This window comes from Prunus persica, chromosome G3 (genome assembly GCF_000346465.2).
Source record: "Prunus persica cultivar Lovell chromosome G3, Prunus_persica_NCBIv2, whole genome shotgun sequence".
In the NCBI taxonomy this organism is placed as follows: Eukaryota; Viridiplantae; Streptophyta; class Magnoliopsida; order Rosales; family Rosaceae; genus Prunus; species Prunus persica.
In genome coordinates this window covers 20,401,894-20,423,047 of record NC_034011.1, presented here as the reverse complement: position 1 = coordinate 20,423,047, position 21,154 = coordinate 20,401,894, and the positions used below count along the sequence as shown (strand labels likewise).

The window sequence follows — 21,154 nt, the reverse complement described above, 5'->3', positions numbered from 1 at the left end:
TTGCCCTCGAAGGTTTAAAAAAAAAATTCCAAATTCTGAACCGAAGCAGCAGCCCCTATCCTGTCCTGTTGACGGAACCCGCCACAGCCACCCCTCACTGGTGATTCCCCATTCCTCATAGAAGGGGAAAGGGGAAAGGAGACCTTGGTTGAAATGGCTCTCTCATGGTTCAGGTTTCTCTGGGAAATACAATTCTTAAAGATTTCCGTTATACTTTATATTGAGAATATAGTTAAATCGGAGTTTTTCAGCGTTAGTTCGAACTCGCTTTCTCAAATCAATTGAGATTTGGTATTGGGCTTTAGGAACAATACATACTATACGCCCAAAAGAGCAAAAAATAATAGGAATATTTAATTGAACTATTAGGAGATTAATACAATGTTTCATCCTATGAAAACCCGTCAGAAAAGCAAGAGACAAACAACAGCATGAGATTGGCAAAACAAAAAAGAAAAAAGGAAAAAAAGTAAGAACCAGTACATGATTTACAAATCCCAAGGACTTCAATGCTGTCAGGCGTTGAAGAGCTTCCTGAAAGGCCCGTCTTTCCGATCTTTTGCAGCTTCGGTTAACGCTAGGAACCTCTTGAACCCTGTTGTGGCTGCACCTCGCCCGAGTGCAGCTGCTCTGGTTAGCACGTCATCTCTAGAAGCAATAAGTCCGGCTGAAGCAGGATTTGATATTAGAGCAACTGTAGGGGCAGTTGGGAGAGGGATGGGTGGGGCAGCCGGTGGTGGGATAGAAGGTTGTGTAATTCCAGGCCCATGCTTGTTGAAGTCCTCTAGTATGCTTTGCTGATCTGCCTTTTTAAGGCCCTGCAAAACCCATGCTCAAATTAGTTCAGTTAAAGACATTGAATTAAGCCTGATAATCCAACTCGTAATTCTGTTGCAGAAGACAAAATTTGCGCTAAATGGTGTGAACAGCACTTGTATAGAGTACAAAGCACCCGTTCTATGGAGGGGCTTAGTAAACATACACTATGCACAGAACAGAAACTGCACTGCTCTAATGCAATGTCTGCTCAGGTCGGGTCACCAATTAGTCTTGAAAGTCAGTCTCCTAGAGTTTCTTAAGGTTTTGACTTCAGTTTGATTCATGGAAGGAGCAAGAATGTCTCATGTGAAAAACAAATGAATGCAAAGAGGCAAGGAGGAGTTGATCATGACCTTGAGCTCCAGAATTCGCTGAAACTCCATGGGCGTTCCCTCTGGTAGCAATGCCCGATAAGTATCCGCAACAGAATCAATTGGGGACAGTATGACCTGTATACAAAGATAACATAAGCCTGCTTCAGAAAAGAAAACCAAAAGCTGTCAGAAAGAGTACCAACAGACAGATCATCTACCTTCAGAAGTGCTTCAGCTTTGCTCATCTCACGGCTTACAAATTTCGAATAGCTAGCAGCACGTGAAGTCTGTTTGAAGAATTATACTGATCTGGTTAACAGGTTTGATTTGTGTACCATGAACAATAACTAATCAATTACGATGAGTAATCATATATCAACACTGCACTGACCTGGTGACCAAGGGATGGTATCTCTAAAAGAATTGTCTTTACAGCTTGAGTATCCAATAACATCTGCAATAAGAGCATCACATGAACCAATCACAAAAATTACTTCTGATATAAACTAGAAAAATGCTCAGAGATGCAAGAAATACACTTGATAATTGCATAAGAAAGATAACCTGAACTAAGAAAAAAATTTCAAGGTGAAAGTCTGACTGATTGACTTCTACCATGAGGTAAAATTTAAACTAATTAGAATTCAATATTCAAGGGAAATCCTTGGTATATATCCCACAATAACATTTGAGAAGCCTCAAGGTGTAAACTGTGCGTCCCTTAAAGACAAACACTATATATACTTGTTTTCGTTTCTTGATAAAAACAAAATTAGGTTTGAATGGAAACAAAGAAAACTTTAAGGAATACAGTCCTTACTTGTTGAGCTCCAGTTTCTGATATTTGCTTGCATTTGAAAATGTTAGCATAGAAACGTGGACCAAGCGATGATGCAAGCTGCAGAGATGAAGTTAAGAAATCAGAATACAGAGCTAAATTACAACTCCAAAAGAGAGATTCTCCAATACACGTCAGTCCCTTGTAATACCTTGTCCAAGAAAAATTGGAAGTAAATCGGTGAAAGAAGGCTTCCAAGTATAGGAATACTACTAGCAAGGATCATATTAATGCCATTAACATACCTGCAAAAAGGTGGATGTGGTCACTTGTAGAGAATGTATAAAACTTTAATGTGAAGGATCAAAATTTTAGATTAATGCTAGCTTACTCTGATTGGTCACCAACGCTTTCAAGTGTACCCCATGGAACTCGTGTCATTGCAGCCATTTCAGCATCAAACTTAGTTTCCAGGCCATGCACCAGGGTTACCAATGCTTTTGTTATAACTGCTGAAAATTCATCCTGCACAATTGCAATACTCTTATAGAAAATGAACAGAAATAGATATGCCATAGGTGATCTTTTTATAAAATATCCCATACCTGCACTTCTGACATATCCACCCCATCTGCAAACTGAGTGTCAATTATCTTGGATACACTTTCAGCCAGTTCACCAGACTGCCAAGAATTAAACACAAATTACCAAGAATGTAGAATAGCATTCATTCTTGTACTATAATTGTTTATGCATATCATGTGAACACTGGATTCAATGCTACTACTAATCCTAAAATAATGACACCTCTAAATAGTTTCAGAAAGAAGACAGCCATGCCAACAAACTCGGATAGAGAACTAAAAACCAAACAAAATACTGACAAAATTTACAACACCTAATGTTTAAAGAATAGGCTGATCAGGCTAACAGGGAAAGGTCCACATAACACATTATGGCAACATATGAATGCAGTCAGGTGATGCATACAATAAGCAAGTGCAATCATTTTTCACTTATGTTCTTATGATGGTATGTGTCTCAGACACCTTATAATTATAGACTATATAATGTAAATCCTCAGCCTGTGCCTTTGTTAGCTTTTACTTCTTTAATGCAAAAAATAAGGAAACACATCATACAAACGGAAAAATCTAGTCCTTGTTATCCAGAAGTTCCAATCAGAACAGTATTTGCAGTAAGTTGAGACCAGGCATGATAGCTTCACATGCGCATGTGAATCAAGTTAACACTCAATATCACAGAGAAGTTCCATGTCTCCAGAAGAACTGCTTACCGTCTGATGGCAGTATTCTGCTGAGTTGACAATATAACAAATCACCCTTTCATCTCTGTCAGATGTCTGCTAAATTGCATTAAAAAAAAGAGATCTGTTCAGAAAAACAAGAATTTTTTGAAATAATCCTGATAGTTAGAATTGGTCCCTTGATACCTTTATCTGTCCATCCATACCAGTTGCTGCTGCAACAATTCCTGTACCACCTTTAGGTAGTCTTGCAAAAAGCTTTGTAGCATATGCTTTGAGTATCCTTTGAAACACCTAAACTTGGAAAGAGGCATATATCATATTCTGGTTAAACAAAGATATAATCTTACTGTTACTGTACTTAGTCACGTCAAAAGTCCAAGGTCAGTCAAGCAAACAGGTCTCAAATGGTATGACCATGAGACTAGACATAACTGTCTCATCCACGACAGCCACAAGGAAAAAACATGCATTTTTCTTCTACTATTTGAAGGGTCAGTAAAACAAATAGGTCTCAAATGGTATGACCATGAGGCTGGACATAGCTATCTCATCCACACAAGGAAGAAACATGCATTTTTCTCATAATATTTGAAGGGGGTTATTATTCATATGACTATTGAAAAAACAAAGATTTTTCTCATTCCATCTCATCAACAGGTATTATAATTACAAAGCAATATCTTTAAACCTTGTCAAGCAGTGGTACTGAGATTTTTCAGTTGCAGCATCATACGTGTTCTGTATGTGGTCACCAAATTGGGATCTAAAAGAATGAATTTTAAGAATGCACCTTGAATAAATTAAATAATGTCTGGTTCTTTGTTAAAGCGCTGCATCGCTTTAAGCTCCTCTTGATTATGAGAAACAACTGAAAGACCAAAAAGGGCAACCGAGTCAATGCTATTGAACATCATTAAAGTGTGCATTCTAGAATTTCTGGAGAGACAGAAAACAATGAGTATCTAAATGCTTACCTGCATGCTACTTGATAAAACATTATTCTGACTTCCCTCCTCAATATCCCATGTTTCTTCCTATTGGAAAGAAGATAAGGAAACCCTCATTCAAAAAAAAGAAAGAAAGAAAAAAAGCACAAGCATACTATTGAACATATGTAATAAGAAGTAATAGACCTATTCTACCTGAACAAGTTTCTCCAAATTCTCCATTAGTGTTTTCTCTTCTAGTTCTGTGTATACATTCAAGTGAGGCTCAAAGCAAGATGAAATGATTCCACGGAAGTTGAACTGCCAAATTAAACAGTACAACGAATTCTCTATCTGTTAGAAGTTAGACTTAGGATAGGAAAACTACAGAATTGAATAGTATGGGGTTACTTATTATGAAAGAATATAGGTAGAAGAAATTTTTTTACCCCAGCTCCAGGCACTGATAAATCTTTATCCTTTTCCTGGCAAACGAAAATTAGGACCTTAGTAACTTGATGGTATAAGAATCTTCACAGCGCAAAAATTGCAACCATTTTAAGTAATATGTAGCATGCATACCTCTGTGCTCTCCTGATGTGCACCAAGCTTTTTTTCATACTTCTTTCTAATATCTGAAGCACTTTGACTAGTGTTTTCCCCTCTGCCAATTTCTTCAATCTCATTTCCAATCTCCCTGCCTCGAGTACCACCACCAAATTTCTCTGCCAATTCATCCTCAAATTCAAGAGTTCGTTGTAGTGCCTATAGACAACAATCAAAGCATTAATAACACCAAGAAGTGAGAAAGTGGCCAAGGCCAGGAGAATGGATATAGAATATCAACCATAATGAAAATTTTGGTGTTATATTTATCACAACCAATCGCTTACAAGAAACGTAACATAGAGGTGCCACTTGAGGTAAGGAAATCCTTTCTTTGGTCAAAGATGAGGAAATCCTTAATGACTATAACTTCCCATATTAAGTCCAATTAGGCAGATCACATAAAACTTGCAGAAACAATTCCCTCCACAACCATAATTGAGTTTGGTTCAGTTTGCTCTTTCTTTCTCTTTTTTTTTTTTTTTTTTTCCTTTCATAAACTTAATTAATCCTTAAACAGAGCACCCATACAGAATAGAAACTGGAAGATCTCAAGGAGGAAAGCATTATATGACCCATAATACATTGCATTACATCACTTACGAGTTGTTCAAAGGTCTCAACAGATGTACTTAATATTATTAAGGAAGAAACTAATCTAAGCTTTTGCACACCACTGATTGGTTCAATGTCTTTCCCATGGTTTCCATCAAAGGGTTTCTCACTTGTTTAATGACCCATTTCCAGTTAATCTCAGGACGTAAAACAAACAAATGATATCACATCATATGGACAATAGAGTTGAAATTTATACAGGAAAATCACACGCAACAAGAGGGAGATGGTTGCACTTATAGCAAAGCCAAAAAGGAAGTAGATTAAAATATTGCAAGAAGACTCGATGACGTAATGATATTAAATTCAAATGCCTCAGAAAGGTTGAAAATGGGTTTATCTGAACTTATGTTGTTTGTGCAGAGCTTCTACAACAATAGACAAGAAATTGTCCAATCAAACTAATCTGAAGACAATACAAAGACGCACCAAATTTCACTCTTCAACTACATGTAAAAGCAATGCAACAAAATAAATTAGAAATATGGATTACCAACAATAATGTCCCAACATCAGGCTTTTCTTTCTGATTATTATGTATATCTTCTAGCTGCTTCCTGAAAGAAAGTACAATACAACACAGTTTTAAGTTTCTTTGAACTTTTCCTGGTGAAATCAGATATGAACTAAAACCCACAATTCCAGAGGGTCAAATAAATGGAAAAAATAATAATAAAATAATCAACCTCATACGTGTGCGTCTTTTATGGAATCTTACTTCCAACATTTTTCTTCTCCCTCTGACTCGAAAACAATAAGGAAACTAAAAACTCCAAAAGTAAATGGGAAAATGGAAGGTCAGGAAACATGTATTTTATCCACTATGTGTGATGGCATAACTCGCCTACCCTTTCTGCTTACGTACACGTGTTAGCACCAGTACACAAAATGCTACAATTATCAGGTCTTTTCTTGGACTACTATGTTGAAACCATGAATATTGTAGAAGATGTCAATAAGAACAGTCAGTTTCCAATTTTTTTTTTTTTTTTTTTTCTGTATTTTAAGAATTTGATCTTTACATTTTATGCAAGAAAAATGTAAGAAACTCCTGGCCTCTAACACAGAGAATTGAAGGTGTGAACATAATTTAATGTGGAAGACAAGTAGATTATACCTTGTTTTTTTACAGAACTGAATACAGAGCCGATAAGGAACATGCCATGGAGTAGGAAAGATTTTCCAGATTTCTTCATTTGTTCTCATACGACGCTTGATCCATGCATATCTTCGTTCAGTTTTATCCAATTTAGCTAGTTCTAGTAGTATAGAAAACAAGAGGAAATTCAAAATCAAGGGCAATTAAAGTGAAGTCTTCATACAGAAAGCATCTCCACTAAGAATAAGATCTAACATGAAGACACACCAGCTCCTTCAAAGATCTGCTCATAAGAAGTAAGCTCCCTGCTGCAAAAGTTATTTACTAATTCTTCCCTCACAGACGGCTCTAAAGCATCAACAACCAAGCAAGCATCAGATAGTTGCTGGAGTAAATTAGTTTCCTCTGACTCTTTTCCAGTTCCTAAGCTGAGAATAAACCGCAAAAGAGAAGAAACTTAGGAGTGAAAGACAGCAAAAACATTTCAGTTGCAACAGGGAAAATATCCAGTAAATGAACCAGGTGCAGAGGAAAATCAAATTTCAAGTAATAAGTTCAAAGTGGATAAAAGCAAATAGAAGATGGACTTCTCGTCCATCAATAAGAAGGAAGACTGTCATTAAGAAACAAAAAACAAGAAAAGGAAAAAATAAAGAATCCACCCAATGTGTATCTGCATAATATTATAACAACTTACCTCGAGAAATCGGAAAACACGTGTGACTTTAGTATTTGTTTGATATTCTTAAATTTCTCCCTCAGCTCCGTGATTTTCGGAATATCCCTATAAGCTTCAAAATGGCTACATAACTGGTTCACGGCCTGACATGCATCATAACCCAGAATTAACATGAAGCACTTTCTCAATAATTATATAAAATTAATCTTCTAAAACTGCTAAATATTTTCAATCATCTGTATATAACGCAAAACTTTGTACGAGGAAGAAAAGGATTGTTTTACAAAAATATAACAAAAGCAAAATAACAACAGTGTGCATGAAAACAATGCATATAATTTCTTTACAAGGATCTTCCAATTGTTTAAAGAGAGTGGAACAGTGATCATATGCTAAAGAGAGTGTAACAATAATCATATGCTGCAAAGGAGAGGGCATAATTGAGCTACATATAACCTGAAGCATGGTTAAAATAAATGGAGCCATATAGTAAGCACCTCTTCAACCTAGAATAAAATGACACTGTATACTAGAAGATAGGTTACCTCCAACTGTGCAGAAGCCTCTTTATATTGTCGTTTTGAAGCCATTACTTGAAGCTGCTCAACAGCAGAGACTGCCATGTCACAAAAATAGGTACTACCATGAGATGTAATATAAAGGCAAGCATCACTAGCTTCTAAATCAGGGTAAAACAATTAAACTAGTAATTTTGATCAATCATCACTGTCGAAAAGGAAGCAAGAACTAACCGAGCATGGTCAGACGATGAAGAGCAGTAATCGTAGTTGTTATATGCTTCTTTGCAAAGTCTAACTTCTTAATGTCCCGACATATTTCTTGAACCATTGTCTCGCTCTGCTCAGCTTTCGTTTTAATTTCTCGGATCTTATACATGAGTTCCTGCCTTAGAGGATTACAAAATAAATAAATAAAATAAAACCAAACCAAAAATTCTAAAACTAAAGCTAATGCAAGCCATATACAGCAATAGCAAGCCTTGATTATGCAAATTAACAACAATGCCTATGGACATAATTTATGAACCGACCTCCACAGCACGCGTAGCAGCAGCGAGATCTTCTTTGGCTTTGGTCCCCGAATTGCTCTGAAAAACCACACCAACCAATCAATCAAAAACTAGAAAACGTGAAATTGCAGTTGTGAGCTCAGCTCAACAGGAAAAAATGGCAAAAATGACGACCTGTTGGCGAACCGCCGCTAAAATTCCAGCATCCACACGCCGAATCTCACTGTGTATCTTTTGCATAAGCGGCTCCACACCAGATAGAGACGCCTCTGTTCGTGCAATTCAAGCATTCCAAAGAGTAAGAAGCACAAAACCTACACATTCTACTTATACAAACCCTAAACACACAAACAGAGACACACAGAGAGACAGAGAGACCTGTAGGGAACATTTGATTGATGTATTCCAAAGCGCTTGACTTGTCCATGGCTTGCAATTAAGCTCCAGCTCGTTGCGTTTGAGTTGTCGATCAGAGAAACAGTTCAAAGAGAGAGATCTGAGAATTTGGATAGTTCGGATGCTCTCCCAGTTTGAGCTCTCCTTTCGATTCAACAATGGCGCTGGAAATGGGTCGATCTCAGATCGTCTGAGATTATGTGAACCGGGTTTCAGGATCAACCACTCTGACCCGATGTTTTGGAGCGGGCCAAAATGCGCGGGTTTGCATCTAACTTATGGGCTGGGCCTCTCTATGGGCCAAAATAATTATGTCAAGACCAAATTATAGAAATGATGAGAAAAATAGACATATGATTATATACAATCGGTAGTGATAGAGAAGTTTTTCGTCCGTTGATTGATAAGAAAGTTTTTGATAGTTGATTGGTAAGGAAGTTTTCCTCCACCAACCGACGTAGCCATTTATTTTTGCACATGTAGGGGCATTGAAGTAATTTTAAGTGATGTTTATAGGTTGTGTGCATCTATATATATAAAGCAAAAGGCAGAGAATGGTGAAACATTCTAAATACCAGAAAATGCCCTTGATTAATGCAAACATTAAGAATTCAAATTATTAATTAAATGAGGATAATACGGTAAATTCATACTTTTTCATATTTTAAAAAAGAAAAAGAAAAAGAAAAAGAAAAAGCAGATAATGGATCCTATTTTTAGGGAACACAACTACCTATTATCTTTTTTAATTCTAAAATAAATTTAAATTTTTTTAAAAAAAAGCCTCTCGCAAGCGCGGAAGCGCGTGCGGAGAGACTAGTGTTTACTTATATGGAATAGAGGAAAGGAAATCATAAATCAGAAAAGTTATTAATGAATATAGCATAAAATTAATCTAATTCATAGTGTTTCATATATTGAATTATGGTTTTTAGAATATAATTTCTTCATTTGTGTGTTAGTAAATAAAAGAAAAATAAGGAATTAGAATAATTTACATCAGAAAATAAGAAATTAGAATAACACGTAAATGAGAAGACAATAGCTATACATTGATAATGACCTAAACGTAATGGATAATACTCTAAACTAGTTAATTCAAATATTTAATACTAATTATTTACTATTAGATAAAAAAATCATAAGAACAAATCCCTGCTTAGATGACACCTCCGAGTGGGGAGGTTAGGTCATGGTTGATAAGAAATGACTCTACCATAGGTGCTTGTAGAACAACGTCAAATGTTATTACATGTGCATGACACGTGGTGTCAACTTCACACAATTGAGGAAAATAAGAATTCATCCTTGGATTGCAAACGTCAGAGAACTACATGAGAAAAAATTGGAACTACATGAAGTTTAGTGGTAATCTAACCACCAAACTATCAATACCTTTGCAATTTTGCTTTTAATTAATTAATTAATTAAAGCAGCTAATTAGGTTGATTAAATAAATGAAGTAAAGTGAAGAAGAAGGAAAGGGAGGAAAAAGGCGAAAAAGAGAATCCACAAGCACACAAATCAAGTTGGCTTGGCGGGTGATTATATAAACAAAAATAATTTAAAATTTTAATTCCAAAAAGAACAAAACTTGATTTAATATAAGATTCATGTCCGACCACCCTTTGTTGTATCCATCATTGCAACTGTTACTGGGTTGTGTGTTTTTCAATTTATACTCAATTCTGCGAGTGTCAGCTCAAAACAGACTTTCGGAGGACCTCACTCATTCTACAAATTTAGGGTTTTTCTGGGTGCAATTTTGCTACTTTTTTTCTGGGTTATGATGGAGAGTTCAGCTTCTGAGCTTCAACATGGAGAGGAATCCACGTCGGATGCCTCTGATCAGCCCCAGGTGATTTTATGCAATGTTCAGGTCCCAGAGTTTAGTAATTTGACTAGTAAAGATTTGATTTTTCTCTTCATTTCTTACATTTTCTGGGTTGCCAACAACCTGTAGTTATATTGCTGTTGTCTTGTTGATCTGAATTGGAAAAGGAAAACTTTTTAGATGGTTCATGTTAAAAGCTCACATTTTGATACGAAGTTTATGTTTTTCTTTGTTGCCCATGTATTTACTTGTGCTGAAGTGCTTGGACTCTATAGCTTGTTGGGTCTCTTTTTCTGAATTCAGTATCAATGAATGCATTTGATGGTTTTGCAGGTTCATGATCAACAGGGAAAAAATGAAGAAACTTCCTTGGTTCAACAGTCAAGACGGCCAAACCTCTCCTCATTGCAAATACCAGCAAGGACACTGGAAAGTAGTCTGTCTGCTTTTACGAGGATTGATATTCCTTCCGTACCAAGTCCTAGTTCTACTAGAGCTGGACTGCCCCCTAGACCAAATTCAGCTAAGATCAAATCATCCATGAAAAATTTGTTTCCTCAAAAAAGCTTTAGGGCGAAAAATTTGCCCCTGGATGGTGAGACGACCATTCTCATTATACCAGATACACCTTCATCAGATGGTCATTTGGCAAAGCCTTCTACTTCAAGGTCTTTCTCGCTTAATAAGGTTTTCTTCTCTCCATCAATGAAAGCAACACATTCTTTACCAGTTACACCAAGTGCAAATGTGGGTTCTGAGACTGTGCAGGGCAGACATCTGGAGAGTCATTCTGATTTCTCTGTAAGTGATTCTATTTTATCTTTTCCATATACCAGTTCGAGTTTCGAAATTCTCAGATTGAATAGCTTAATATCAAATTTCGAATAAAATTGTTTCAGAAAATTGAAGTTAAGCAGCATATGTCCCGATCATTATCGGTTCCAGTAAATGTTAAAACCAGAAGTTTAAGGAGGATGGATTCCGGAGGCATGATGCGTGTAATTTCAGCAACTCCACGTCCTTCAATAGTTGAGGGTGCCTCACCGAATGCTGCCCCAGCATTGGAAACCTGTAAATGATACATCTTGTCATTAATAGAATTTCAAAATAATGATTAATTTATATTATAGCATATTTACTCATCTGCTACAAGACAAAACTTGTGAATTAAATGTATTAACCCGGACATAAAGCAATTCTTCACATCCATAGGTATCGTTCTTAGGTTTTCTACCTTGGTTGCATATAGATTTGCTTTCAGGAGAAAACCCCCTCATCTTCATTCATAATAGGATTTATATATTTTTATTCATGTGTTGATTTATGTTAGTTCACTTGCAACTGGGAATGACGTTCATAGCTTTAAAATAATAAAAATTGAGATCCGAAATTTTAAACTTGTTCAGTTCAAGTACTGAGCCATTAACTCCTACTAAATGCTTATGGATCTGTTATTTTATCTTTCCCACTTTAATGCTCCTTCTATTTTGTATTATCTAACTAATATATGTGTAACTTGTGGATGATAACTCGCTAATTTCAGCTACTGAAGATTCTGGTGAAGACATTCCTGAAGAAGAAGCCGTTTGCAGGATTTGTTTGGTTGAGCTTTCGGAAGGTGGTGATACTCTTAAAATGGAGTGCAGCTGCAAAGGAGAGCTGGCACTTGCTCACAAAGATTGTGCAGTAAAGTGGTTTAGCATTAAAGGGAACAAGACCTGTGAAGTCTGCAAGCAGGATGTTCAAAACTTACCTGTAACACTACTCAAAGTACACAATCCTCAAACAATTATTAGACGACCACCAACAGTAATGCAGCAGAGGGAAGTCCCTCGTTACAGGCAAGTCCCAATTATTACAATGTTGGTATTAATCCCAGCATGACATTGTAGTTATGAATCATTGTAAAGAGCCTTGGGGCTCCATGTTTTCAATTTTTAGAAGAAATCCCTGTCATTTCAAGATTTTGAAGAACGTATGTAGCCTATCCTCCTGAAGAATGTTTCCTATCATAACATTGATATGTTAGTAATTCTGGTTACTTGATAGCAAACTAAACTACACTCAGTTAATGCCCCATTTATTGTCTATGGGCGTTTATCTGGTTGCCATCCTTGCAGAAAATCCGATCATAAACATGTTAAGATTTTCTTGATTTGCCAATATAATCTAGCCCCCTTCTTTTATTTTTTTGGTTGTTCATGGTCACTTTTAATATGAATTGCATTTCCAATAAAATGGACTTTTGTTGAGGTGGGGGAGATGCATGTATACATGTTTCCTAGTGCTGCATCTGTTAAGCACATAGAAAATTATGAAAACGTATTTGTTTCCATCAATAATTCAGAGAACTTTCTAGAAATTTTTGGTATCATGCCCCTTTATTGAGATATTATTGTTTAAGTTTGATTTTGGATTTCGCCTTGTTGCATGCTTGACAGGGTCTGGCAGGACATACCAGTTCTTGTCCTGGTCAGCATGCTTGCATATTTCTGCTTTCTGGAGCAACTTCTGGTATGTTTATAAACTCAAGCTTTTCACTATATGGCATTATATTTTGGGTAGTAAGCTCAGCCTTGTTGGCAAAGATAAACTTCGACTAGATTCTAAAATTCATGTTGTCCCATATTTCATATTATTCTTGATATGATCTTGAAAATTTCATAAGTGACAAGAAATCACAGATATTCGGATAAGGTTGTAGGCCTAAAGCGGTATCTGTTTAGATTGCAGCACGCCAATGGTTTTTGAACATTTTCATAACCTCAAGAGTTTACCATTTGCAGTCTCTACATATACGCGTGTTATTTAAACATTTGTATGAACATTTTGTTATTGTTTTACATTATAATCAATTTATCAGTGGTGTTGCCTTTTTTTAAAATCTGAACAGGTATCTGACTTGGGTCCTCGTGCTCTTGCCATTTCTTTACCCTTCTCTTGTGTTTTAGGTCTCCTTTCATCCATGATTGCTTCAACAATGGGTGAGTTTATTATTCCTTTCACTACCAAGTTATTTATTTTTCTTTTATTTTTTTTTATAAATCCTCGTTTAATAGTTGACAATGCTATACTGGGAAATTATTTTCCCCAACACATCTGTGAAGTTATTTTTCTTTTTAATCTATTCTTGCTCTTCTCGTTGGATGTTAGAAGCCTTGTCATATTTAATTCTAATTAGGGAATATTTAAGAATTGAGTTGCAGCCATTATGTTTTCTACTCTCTCACTCTCTCTCTCCCTTCCATTTTTTTTTTCAAATTTGTACAACATTCTTTTTTCTTCTTCCATGAATTATACTTGAAATACCTGATTATGCATGATGGTGGCAGTGAGCAGGAGCTACATATGGGCTTATGCCTCCTTCCAGTTTGCCATCGTGATCCTGTTTGCTCATATATTTTATACTCTAGTAAGCAGAACTGGTTTCTTTCACGAATCCCTGCACCTGCTCCATTTGTTTCTCTTTCTGGTTTCTTTTCCTGTGTTCTTGTTTTTAGGGAGGAGCACTTTGGTCTCTGATGCAGCTTCTCATGTTCATTAAACATGCAGCTTAATGTAAATCCGATTCTCTCAGTCCTCCTTTCCTCATTCACTGGCTTTGGGATTGCAATCAGCACAAATTCTCTTCTGGTGGAGTATCTTAGATGGAAATCCAGCAGACAACTGCAATCTTCCCATCAACATGTGCACCTGCATGAACTACAGCTGCAGCAGCACCTGCAAGAGCACCAGCAGTGGCAGCAGCAAGAGCAATATCAACGCCATTACCAGCAACAACGACGGCAACGTTTGATGGAAGATTCGCAGAATCAGTATCAGCAACGACAACAGCAGTTGCAGCAGCAAGAACAAGAACAAGATCATTATCAACACCAACAGGAGCAACAACTGGAGGAAGATCTGAATGTGGATGGTCCCAGGCAGCTAGAAATTAGACATGGCACGTAGTTCAAAAAGACTCAGCAATTTTGGTTTCTTTGATAGGTACACTCAAGCTCAGTAGATTGAAGATCTTTCCTTTTGTCCAATGCATGTTAAGATTTAATCATACTCTACAGAAGGGTAACTTAAAGGTTTAAGTCCATCTGAGCTTCAGGGAACGTAGACTTTGCATGATCTCTGCGAGGTTCTCTTCGGATTCAACAGCCTTGGTCAAATGAGTTTAGATAAAAACTGCCAATTCAGATTGTTTAAGTCTGTCATGAATGCACATGTTTCTTCAACAAATCATTTTTTCTCATTGCAATCATCTTAACTTTGGTGCGTGCACGTAATTATTATGCGCACCAAGAATATTATAGTCACCAAATATGAAATACTTGATATGTGATTTTGGTAAACCAACTATAAAAGTTGGAACTCGTAAGTATTTGACTTTAAATAATTGTTTTCTTTTGTTTTTATTTCTTGCAGATTAAATGGGTTGTACGGGCAAGAGTTCAGTCAGGAATCAGACGCGAGTGCCTGAACAAGAGAGGCATGTTGTAGGGATACTCGGGATTCCAAGTAAGGCTGACTGGATGGTATGTTGTATTCACAAGCCTGAGCTCAACTCATTTACAGACTTTAGCGTAAGCAAAAAGGTGTCAAGCATGATGATATTTTGCTCGTCAATGAGGAGAGTAAAATGCCCCCATCAGAACTTGACATTATCATAATAAATTTCATAAATTTTTGTAACCGATTGAAAAAGGAAAATTTCAGAATCCAAAAAGGAAAAGAGAAAGTTATCTAATTATTTGTTGTGTATTTCTTGTAATTTACAAAGTTGATCTTCTCATCTTGCCTCTGTGTTACGTAAGAAAGCTTTCTGCTTGATGAGCATGTATCTTGTGCATGCAGGGTTTATATGGTTCGTGATGATATTTTTGAGAATCCACAAACCCAACCCAAAGGCTTACCATAGAACTGCCTTGTAATGAAACTCATCATATCCATAATTTCTTAGCACAATTCAATTGGAGATATTCATTTCCTACAGGCGGCCAGATTTAGATAATTAAAGTTATAAATAATAATAATAATAATAAATGATAAAAATTGATAGCAAGAGCTTAGAACTGCTCATAACTTATCTCACCAAAATTTGAACAGTGCCTAAATCAAAACTAAGCAAAATCAAGTAGTCTGTAAAGAATCCTGCGTATACCAAGTAGGCTACAACAATCTTGAGCTCCCCCCAAGCAGCGCAACGCGATTTAAAACCATAAAAATAACATTATATAAAAAAGATGCCAACGCAATTTCATGTATTGGTCATCGATGGGGAGCAACCTAGAATGTGAGTTACATGAGCAATGGACATTTCAGCTCTTGCATCTTCATTTTACATCCACAGTCACTTGCTAATAGGGAAACATCATGACCTTACTAATGTCAAGAGTTCATTAGGAGATGTGCTTGGGTAAATAGTAATTGCAGACTCCCAAAGCTTATCGGAGTACACTTCTAGCATTTGGTTTGGTCACTGCTTCAAGAAACCTGTACATCCATCGATCTAGCATTCCTGATGCAAGACAAAAGTAATAACACATAACCAAACAGAATGGGTAATTAATGAAAAAGATATGATAAGAATGACAGCTTGGCAGGTTCAACTTTGATGGCCTAGACTCTAGTAGTCTAGAACATCAACCAGTCGGAACTTCAATAAGCAGAAATGAAGTGTCAAATCCACCATATATGGGATCTGTCAACCTGAGTGAAACTCCTTATTTCCACCCTGAATCAAATAATTAAACCCAAAAAAAAGAAGGAATGGGCCTACTCAGACAAAAAGATCCAGAAAGTTAACATCATTTGGCAGAACAAGATAAGAGGACAGAATTGCTTCTGCACTCAAATCCCTCGTATTAGAATGGGCCTTCTGTTCTGGTTCTGATAATGCTGACTCAGAAGAAACGATAAAAGAACGAGTGAAAATACAAACCTGTCAAAGCAAAGGTACCGCCCAATACAGCACAAAGCCGAGTGATGAAATGGAGAAAACTGCGGCGTTCTTCTTTGATAGTTACAGTGATTGGCGACAGATCATACAAGAAGTATACAGCTGGATATAAACAAACAGGGCTGATAATTAACACCAAGAAACCAAAGAAAGGACTAACAAATAATTTCTCATACACCAACCTGGCCATGTCCTATCAAACTGCTTCATAGGAGAAAAATATTCTGTGACAGAGAATTGATTGGTTGGCAAAACTTCTTTTGAGATATACCTATATTCGGTTGGAACAACCTGCATTGCAACAAAAAGAAAATTTTTCAAAATAGGTCATCAAGGTCAATGAATTGTTCATGAAAGCCTACATAAAGAATAGATGATTAAAAAAAGTATACCTAACAACAAAGTTAGGCCTGCTGATGTCTCATGCAAATTGTGCAATTGGTCATGTTTGGAACATTAACATATAATTTGAAACAAATTCTTTTTGTTTTTCTTTTCTGAGGAATCAAATGTGTTAATTTGTTTTTCAAAACATTAGTTTGAAGACAGATACTTAAGATTCCTGAAAATGCCCACCGACCAACGAAGCAAAAATCCATTATACTTTGAGGAAAAGGTAACAAATACCATTACTCAAGGTCCCTGGATGTAGTTAAAAAGTTTGAGCTTTAGCAAACCACTTAACAAAAGAAATAATACAAGTCCTTTATTGGATGTATAAGTTCCTTGGCTAGGAGTGCGACTTGTTGGATGGAAGTCTCTTACTACCAGGGGACCTTTTCTTTAATTCTCTCCTATATGAGTTAAAATATAGGACAACTACTTGATCTTCCACAATTAACAGAATGAACAAAACTTGAATTAAAGGCTTAGACTCTAGTAGGCAATCCTGCACATTATATGCATAAAATGGGCCATTCTATATTGCAGATTCATGAGAATTAAATCTACCACAAAGCTGTATATTAAATCCAAAGAAAGCCCACGTATTCAAACCTTTATATAATATTTGAAAGTGCCACTTGTGTCATGCAAAATACGCTCCGTCCCATCAAGTGGATTGTGAATCCCTGGATATTTTGGGCCAAATGACAAGTCATGAATGATATGGCTTATATTTACATTTTTAGATCCTTCAAAAATCTGCAGAGAAACAGTAAGACATGGAACAATAAGATAGGAGCTATAGTTAACTAGAGCCAACAAGCTTTTAAATCACGTTATGCAGAAAAATGGCAGTTGACACAAGACTGATCCAAAAAGCATCCCTTGATATGAGAAGCGAGAGGGATTGGTTTACTCACACAACTTCAAACTCCATATCATTCCCAACACAAAAGATTGACCAAAAATTTAAGATTCAATTTTTTTTTTAAAATCTAAGAGGATCGAAACAAGAATTTATCAAATCAAAATGCACCAATCTAATGATTTATTCCAAACGCCAATTTTTATCTAAAAGGATCAAAACAAGAATTTATCAAATCAAATTGCACCAATACCAAATATTAAAATTTTAATTCAGACTCATAATTTAGGTCCTCCATAAGTACTTTAGATCAGGCACTGTACTTTGCATGTTCTAGATCACATGAAATTCGTTTGCCACAAAATGGACAGACATTGGAAAAAGAAGGGAGCAAACATTCAAGGAAAACTAACCATTTGTGCAACGAAAATGTTTAATCCATGAACTGAAATGTGAAAGTTTCCAGCAACCCTTTGGACATCTAAAACACCAAAAACCTGCAGCAAATTTTACATAAAATATATATAAAAAACATTCCAACATAAATCTGAAAGAGCAAATAGGGTTCATTAACATAACAAATAGACATATCTGTAATTAAATACCTGGCATCCTTCTCCATTTGCTATTGCATGCTTTACCCTCTTGATGAGATCTTCTGCAGCTTGATCAAAAGCTCCTTGTAAATGAATTTCCTGGTCCTTGTCCTCATGATGATCTTTACTGTCATCTGGTCAAGGTTCTTTATCAGATGTTGGACAATTTAACGAATATGCCCTAGAAAAAAATCATAGTTCTAAAACTAATGCTATGGCAACACTCAATCAAACAGAAATCACTTTAGTTTGTGAAGAAGGTAAGACATAAAGGAATGAGGCTAGAAAGATAAGAGGCAAACATAAAAATACCAAAAAATAAAATAGAGAACACAAAGAATGCCAAGAAAATCCACCATCAGATAATTAAATCCATCATCCACTCTTTCTCTTGAGCTTTTAGTCCTTTGTTTTCAGACTTTATTAATTGTTCAATTGTCCTGCCATGCAAGCAATAGCCCATTGGTTACATTATATGCTTTGCAAAGGGGCTTACAACCTTAATGGGCCCTTGGAAAGTGGGTTTACTTTATCATTTAGGTGTCTCCAAAGGGAACATTGACTACATGATTCATGTTCATTAAAGGAAGTATCTATTAAGGAAAAAATAAATAGAGCCTGTAAGGGAAAAATGTTATGTCCATCGTGGGAGCCAAAAACTTCCATTGATCCAAGCAACAATGAGAGTAAAATTGATCAGGTGCAGAAGACAAAGTGAGATTGTAGAAAAAACTTCTTGCAAAAATAGAATCTGAAAAGCATGGCAACACATCCAAAACAAAATGTGGTAGTAATGCAAAAAGGATATTACCATGCTTGTGAGAATGTTCCCTTTCCACAAGGTCAGACAAATATTCAGTGCCGATGATGTGGCCATAACTGTTCAGGCGAAGCTGCAGCCACTCTAAACTGGTTAGGAGAATAACTATGAGAGAGAGAGAGAGAGAGAGAGAGAGGAAGGAGACAGATCAAAAGTTTCCATTTTTAACTATTAAATTTCACTGAATACATGCATGGGAAAGCAGGTAGTCTAACAACCGGGAGATTACAACAAAATTTTATTAGATGTGCTACTTAAGCACATCTAACTGGATAACTGGCAGTGGATCAAAACAAGAATCAAAAGAAAAACAAAATTAGTCATTACTACCAACTTCTCAGAAAGCCTAAAACCCATGATGGCCCAGAAAAGAGCCACCAGAAAAAGCTTGAAAAATACCTAAGTAGAGGGAGATTCAAAGAACCCCATATGAAGTGGTACAGATAAAAACGAATTATGTTCACTTGAATCAAAGTCTTATACTTGACTCAACAGATAAATTGGGACCTAGCACAAAATATGCATCATGCAACATGACATAAACATGAAGACTAGTCTTCGACACCAAACCCTTTAATGTAGTACATTATTCACAGATTTTAACAGATAAAACACATTGCTACCACAGTACACAAATCTAGTTCTTATTGTTTGATATGTTATTATTCTATACATCTATTTAAGTAAAAGGAAAAAAAAAAAAAAAGTCTCTTACTTTCCATATGTTTGTGTCAAGATCCACTTCATGCTTTCCTGACATATCAATCGCATCCACACTCAAAACTGCAATCAAAAGTTGAAAACCCAGCATCATCATTACAGAAACTACAAACATGAGATAAGAAGAAAATCTACAAAGAAACCAGCATTTACTTAAATACAAAGAAGGAAACATGCTAACCATCACAAGGTAAAGATGGAAATGTGATATTTATGTGAATTGGAAGAGTCTCTCCACGCTTCAAGTCTACGGACATCTGCCGAATGCATAAGCTTTTCCATTAGATAACTTATAATCTCAAAGGATCTATACAACATCTCCAAACTTATATCTCCCAGTTTGACTAAAGTTCTGGTACATTATACATCAAAATGGCAGATAATAATATACATGTGAGCTATTTCTTTTACATTCACAAATTTCTTTCATGCACCCTGAGCAGATAATAATTACCTGCGTATCCGATTTACAACATCAACAGAAAATAAAAAGGAAAGCTTTTGAAACTCTAACCTGATGGACGGTATATGTGGTAAGATAATATCTCAGCTCGTGCACAAACAATGTCGCCATTATAAGTAGACCAACAACAGAAACTACACAAGCAAAAGTAAACAAATATTGAATACAAACCATAATTAACAGAGAACCAAACACACAAAAATAAATAAATCAATCAATCAAACAAAGATATTACCAACTGCCCCAGTTTGTGTTTTCTGCAACAAGTGCTCTTCGGCACGAGGAAATGCATCCAAGCTCTTCAAGGCTTGTTTCACGCCCATTTTTACCCCAATTCTCAACGAGAAATACCAGAGAAATTTACCCAGCCTGTACCAATTTCAAAATTTTAAAATTTTGAAGCATCAACAAACTACTCGGATTCATTCATGCAGATCAAATTCAAAATCGAGCTGCTTTTTATTTTAGTTTTACAAAGAGTGAATTAAATCCAATTGTGATTGGAAATTACAGGACGAGTTTAATTTGAATTAAATGAGAAAAAATATGAATATAATAAGATGCAGAGGTACCCGTACCAGTGGATTTTGAATGAATCGCCCAACAAAGAGAGATTTTTGCGTTTCGAAGACCAAACACCGAAGTCGGAATTGTAGCTGTTAGACTCTGGCACTTTTATATTTACGAGCCGCGTTATGGTGTGCGCGCGTCCTCTTGGTGTTCTCCTGAGCCAACCTTTTAATTTTCTCTCTCCTTTTTAAAAATTTGCAAGTGTCCAATTCTCCATTTATCTCCGGATGATTTTCTAATTGTTTGCTTGCCCTTAATATATTTTTTTTGCCCTTTATATTTTTCTGCCTTTGAGGCTGAGAAGTGACATTTGGTGGTTATCAATTGATCCTCAAATTTGTTAATCAATAGCTATTTTCAAGTATATGGGTTTGTTGCTCAATCAGTTGAAAACGTTTATCACTATATTTAAGATTTCAC

General features: G+C 36.1%; 3 protein-coding genes across 4 annotated transcripts; 1 reads left to right on the top strand and 2 right to left on the bottom strand.

The window, feature by feature from the left end:
• LOC18782216 (vacuolar protein sorting-associated protein 53 A) lies at window positions 319-8,750 on the bottom strand. Of its 2 annotated transcripts, XM_007216981.2 has the most exons (24): window positions 8,515-8,750; window positions 8,311-8,405; window positions 8,158-8,214; window positions 7,859-8,009; window positions 7,652-7,722; window positions 7,125-7,249; window positions 6,695-6,855; window positions 6,446-6,587; window positions 5,822-5,885; window positions 4,690-4,872; window positions 4,557-4,592; window positions 4,324-4,428; window positions 4,156-4,215; window positions 3,972-4,049; window positions 3,365-3,472; window positions 3,209-3,274; window positions 2,517-2,594; window positions 2,303-2,436; window positions 2,123-2,216; window positions 1,954-2,031; window positions 1,525-1,587; window positions 1,352-1,420; window positions 1,173-1,268; window positions 319-818 (listed from the first exon to the last, which is right to left on the bottom strand). In XM_007216981.2, the coding sequence occupies exons 1-24, from the start codon at window positions 8,561-8,563 to the stop codon at window positions 516-518; spliced, it is 2,466 nt and encodes an 821-aa protein (XP_007217043.1). In that variant the 5' UTR covers window positions 8,564-8,750; the 3' UTR covers window positions 319-515. The 2 variants fall into 2 exon arrangements, with proteins under 2 accessions (XP_007217043.1, XP_020415277.1); XM_020559688.1 differs by lacking the exons at window positions 8,311-8,405; window positions 8,515-8,750 and having other exon boundaries at window positions 7,859-8,013.
• Window positions 10,021-15,193, top strand: LOC18782296. Its single transcript, XM_007215465.2, has 9 exons — window positions 10,021-10,390; window positions 10,700-11,167; window positions 11,266-11,437; window positions 11,910-12,207; window positions 12,808-12,880; window positions 13,260-13,350; window positions 13,699-13,778; window positions 13,919-14,353; window positions 14,783-15,193. The coding sequence occupies exons 1-8, from the start codon at window positions 10,319-10,321 to the stop codon at window positions 14,315-14,317; spliced, it is 1,653 nt and encodes a 550-aa protein (XP_007215527.1). The 5' UTR covers window positions 10,021-10,318; the 3' UTR covers window positions 14,318-14,353; window positions 14,783-15,193.
• On the bottom strand, window positions 15,390-20,853 carry LOC18782552 (endoplasmic reticulum-Golgi intermediate compartment protein 3). Its single transcript, XM_007215557.2, has 12 exons — window positions 20,743-20,853; window positions 20,400-20,533; window positions 20,216-20,298; window positions 19,883-19,958; window positions 19,697-19,764; window positions 18,973-19,054; window positions 18,171-18,295; window positions 17,979-18,062; window positions 17,313-17,459; window positions 16,499-16,607; window positions 16,299-16,418; window positions 15,390-15,875 (listed from the first exon to the last, which is right to left on the bottom strand). Exons 2-12 carry the CDS (start codon window positions 20,485-20,487, stop codon window positions 15,802-15,804), a joined length of 1,056 nt encoding a protein of 351 aa, XP_007215619.1. The 5' UTR covers window positions 20,488-20,533; window positions 20,743-20,853; the 3' UTR covers window positions 15,390-15,801.

Excerpts from the sequence above, each read along its gene's own strand:
- LOC18782216 (XM_007216981.2), bottom strand. The coding sequence starts at position 8,563 with ATGGACAAGTCAAGCGCTTTGGAATACATCAATCAAATGTTCCCTACA. Across the intron at positions 3,275-3,364 it reads GTATGGATGGACAGATAAAG|ACATCTGACAGAGATGAAAG; the intron begins GTATCAAGGGAC and ends GCAATTTAGCAG. Across the intron at positions 2,595-3,208 it reads CAGAATACTGCCATCAGACG|TCTGGTGAACTGGCTGAAAG; the intron begins GTAAGCAGTTCT and ends AATTCTTGGCAG.
- LOC18782296 (XM_007215465.2), top strand. The coding sequence starts at position 10,319 with ATGATGGAGAGTTCAGCTTCTGAGCTTCAACATGGAGAGGAATCCACG. Across the intron at positions 13,351-13,698 it reads CATGATTGCTTCAACAATGG|TGAGCAGGAGCTACATATGG; the intron begins GTGAGTTTATTA and ends TGATGGTGGCAG. Across the intron at positions 13,779-13,918 it reads CTCATATATTTTATACTCTA|CTTAATGTAAATCCGATTCT; the intron begins GTAAGCAGAACT and ends TTAAACATGCAG.
- LOC18782552 (XM_007215557.2), bottom strand. The coding sequence starts at position 20,487 with ATGGGCGTGAAACAAGCCTTGAAGAGCTTGGATGCATTTCCTCGTGCC. Across the intron at positions 20,299-20,399 it reads AACACAAACTGGGGCAGTTG|TTTCTGTTGTTGGTCTACTT; the intron begins GTAATATCTTTG and ends TTGCTTGTGTAG. Across the intron at positions 19,765-19,882 it reads TCCATCTTTACCTTGTGATG|TTTTGAGTGTGGATGCGATT; the intron begins GTTAGCATGTTT and ends TTTTGATTGCAG.